This window comes from Habropoda laboriosa, unplaced genomic scaffold, assembly GCF_001263275.1.
Source record: "Habropoda laboriosa isolate 0110345459 unplaced genomic scaffold, ASM126327v1 scaffold67, whole genome shotgun sequence".
NCBI classification, from domain to species: domain Eukaryota; kingdom Metazoa; phylum Arthropoda; class Insecta; order Hymenoptera; family Apidae; genus Habropoda; species Habropoda laboriosa.
In genome coordinates this window covers 3,556,082-3,559,969 of record NW_017100242.1, presented here as the reverse complement: position 1 = coordinate 3,559,969, position 3,888 = coordinate 3,556,082, and the positions used below count along the sequence as shown (strand labels likewise).

Genomic DNA, 3,888 nt, shown 5'->3' with positions numbered 1-3,888 from the left:
TGTTTAGTATTTAGTAGAAATATTTTTAAATTTAAATACGTCTTATATTGTTACTATATTTGCAGAATATTAAAATATAAAGGCAATGAGTACATCAATTTATGCTACCATTAATCGAGGTGCAATATTCATAGCCATAAGTTCTTGGAAAAGTAATTTTGCTGCATATGGTAATCTAACTTGAGAAATTTGTGTTTTGTTTTTACATCCTTTACATTCAAACGTATTATTTCTTAAATTTGCTATTGCAATTAAACCACAGAAGTTACATATGTGTATTCGATATGGATCTGAGACTTCAAATAGACGTTCTCTTAGAAATTGTGCAGCTCCGTGAGAAATTTGGCAATCGCGCTCCATTTCGCCAAATCGTAAACCTCCATCCCTAAAAATGATATATTAACATAAAAATATATAATTTATAACAAATATGGAAAGTAAAAATTGTTTAATTTACCTTGCTCTTCCTTCCATAGGCTGTCTAACTAAAATTTGTACTGGTCCCCGAGCTCTACTATGAATTTTATCATCGACCATGTGTTTTAGACGTTGATAATAAGTTGGTCCTAAAAAGACTTGAGCATTTATCTTGCGACCAGTATGACCATTATACATGACTTCATTTCCTCTTAATTGGTACCCATATTCTTGCAGAAGTGTAGAAATTTTTTGCACATTTACAGCATCATTAAATGGAGTAGCATCACCAATTTCACCTATATACAAATATATTATATTTAATTTATTATGTACGCTTTTTACATTTTAAGTAATTGTTTTAATAAAAACATGTAAATACCTTTATTAGCAGATACTTTCCCTTGAATGCACTCAATTAAATGACCAATAGTCATACGTGATGGAATAGCATGGGGATTAATTATTATATCTGGTGTAAGGCCTTCACATGAAAATGGCATATCTTCTTGCCTGTATTGAATTCCACAAGTACCTTTTTGTCCATGACGCGAAGCAAATTTGTCACCGATTTGTGGAATACGAACACTGCGTACTCTTATTTTACAAAATTTATATCCTTCACTGTTCAAAGTCAACATCACTTGATCTACTATACCAGTTTCGCTATTTCGCAAGAAAGTCGATGCATCTCTCTTCGTAAAACGCTTTGTTGTACTATCCAACTATAAATATTAATGAAATGAAAAAGTATAAAATAAAATTGTTTAATATGATTTTTGCAGGATTATTACATACCTCATCATCTGCTTCTGGAAGGGTAATAGTTTTACCTATAACTACATCATCTCCAGAAACACGAATTCCAGGAGCGATAATTCCATCCTCGTCTAATTTGTCATAAATAGCATTACGCATCCCTTGACAAGTTTGTCGAGTAGGTTTCTCAAATTGTTCTTCTTGATCTCCAATTCTCTTAGACTCTGAATCTTTATAAGATCTATAAAATACAGATCGAAAGAAACCTCTTTCAACAGCACTGGCATTCAAGATAACACTATCTTCTTGATTATAACCAGTATAACATAATATAGCAACTATACTATTAATTCCAGCTGGTAGTTCACGAAACCTAAGATATTCCATAGATCTGGTAGTTACTAGAGGTTTATGAGGATAATACAATACATGTGCCAAAGTGTCCATACGAACATGAAAATTTGTTATATATACTCCCATAGCTTGTTTACCCATAGCACTTTGATACGTATTTCTTGGACTCTGATTATGATCAGGAAATGGAATAATGGAGGCACATACTCCTAGAATCATTGCTGGATGAATTTCACAATGTGTATATGTTGTACAATAAGCATATTCCTTTTCTTGCCTCAAATCTTCAGGTGACATTGCAATCATGACAGTTTCTTCTTCTAAAGTATCAATATATTCAACAACACCACTACCAACAAGCTCTTGCCAGCCATCATTATTGTAATCTCTTTCTTTCAACATATCAATGTGCCTTTTCTTTAATAATAGATTCTGCCCTTCAACAATTAATAAAGGTCTACTAATTCTTCCTGCATCTGTATATATTCTAATTTCACGATCTCTAATATCTCTTATCATAGATACTTCTGATACAATGATATCCATTTGCCTTCTTAGTTTACGTAAAGTAGCCATTAATTGGTCTGGGTCTCTATGAATACCAACCCAGCACCCATTTACAAATATTTTAGTTGCATCAGCTATTGCACTTGGTGCAATTTCTTCTAAATTTTCCATAGACCATTCCTCTAAGAATTCGAGAATTGGAGAAGGCTGAGATCCAACACTAATGTAAGCCATTAATGCTAAATTTTTTACTAGGCCAACAGCAGCACCTTCAGGGGTCTCAGCCGGACATAACATACCCCATAGTGTATTATGTAATTGACGAGGTTTAGCTAGCTTTCCATCTCTCCCAATTGGAGAATTTACTCTTCGTAAATGTGATAGTGTTGATGCAAATGTTAACCTATTTAATACTTGTGAAACACCAGCTCTAGCTTGATGTGCTTTTTTCTGATCTCCCCAATTGCCTGTAGCAAGTGAGTATCTTAAGCCATCAGTAATAATTTTAGTTTTTATAGCAAGTTCTAGGTTGAAATCTTTTCCTCTATCTATGAATTTCTGTGCATATAATCGTACTTCTTTCATTAGGTTTTTAAATAAACCCCTAAACAAAAATGCCAATAATGGACCAGCTAAATCTAATCTTTTATTGCCATAATGATCTCGATCATCTAATTCTCTTCTGCCTAAAGATGCTGATAATAATCGATGTACCATATAACCAAGAAAGTAAGCTTTTTTAGTTTCACAAAAATCACTTATACCTACATGTGGGAGCATTTCCTTTTGCAAAATTTCTCTAGCATATTTAATACGTTTTTCCTTAGTTACTCCAGGTCTTGCACCTCTAGTACCAATAAAATTTAAAGCAACGTTTTGTTCTTGTATTACAAATGCTTCATCTAAGGAAGGTTTTACCATTTCCATCATTTCAGGATCATCAAAATCATATATGATATGTTCCAAAATATCACGATCAGCTACAAATCCAAGTGCACGAAAAACAATCATAATAGGGATTTCTTGTTTAATGTATGGAATAATTGCAATAATACGTTGTCCTATGGCAGACTTTTTAATACTAGCTCCACTTTTTGCCATCATATTAATCCACAATGTTGATGTAGGTCTTGAACTATGTTCCAAACAAGATCGAATTTCTGATTTATAGGCATATTTACCATCTTTCATACTAAATACATAAACTGTATTTGTTGCCATCTTTTCTTGTGCAATAAGTACTTTTTCTGATCCATTGATAATAAAGTAACCACCAGGATCTAATGGACATTCATTTAATTCTGTTAAATCACGATCAGATAAACCAGCAAGTAAACAATATTTTGATCTTAACATAATTGGAATTTTTCCTATAAATGTTTTTTGGTGTTGTGTTTCAATAGGATCCTCTCCATCTTTCACAATTGTTTTAGTTATATCTACATATAATGGTGCAGAATATGTCAAATTTCTCAGTCTTGCTTCATTTGGCATCATAGGAGATGGAGCTCCATCCTTTTCCCAATGAGTAGGTTTAGATAAATAAATCTGCTCAAACTTTAATAAATGTCTGACTGGATTTTCTATTTCACCAGAAGTATGTTGTGCTTCTGCTTGTAAGTCAATTTGAGGAGAATCTTCAACAATTCTTTGAACAGACATTTCAATAAATTCATCAAAACTATCAAGTTGTTGCCTTACAAGACCTTTTTCATCAAAATAAGCATTAATAACAATCCAGCATGCTTCCTGCCAAAGTTTTGATGAAATTTCTTCTGCATCTTCATCATCATATTGATCTAAATAAAAAAGGTTATTAGCCATTACTTTCAGTAATAAATTTAAATTAAT

The 3,888-nt window shown here is 32.4% G+C and overlaps 1 protein-coding gene across 1 annotated transcript in view; it reads right to left on the bottom strand.

Moving 5' to 3' along the window:
* Positions 1 to 6: 6 nt before the first annotated feature.
* The window catches only part of LOC108572071 (DNA-directed RNA polymerase II subunit RPB2), a 7,003-nt gene continuing 3,121 nt past the window's right edge, over positions 7 to 3,888 (bottom strand). The window contains exons 2-5 of the mRNA XM_017934258.1: positions 1,216 to 3,836; positions 800 to 1,142; positions 458 to 716; positions 7 to 385 (exon numbers count right to left, since the gene is read on the bottom strand). Coding sequence (XP_017789747.1) covers positions 100 to 385; positions 458 to 716; positions 800 to 1,142; positions 1,216 to 3,836 — 3,509 coding nt within the window. The 3' untranslated portion in view covers positions 7 to 99. The remainder of the gene's footprint in view (positions 386 to 457; positions 717 to 799; positions 1,143 to 1,215; positions 3,837 to 3,888) is intronic.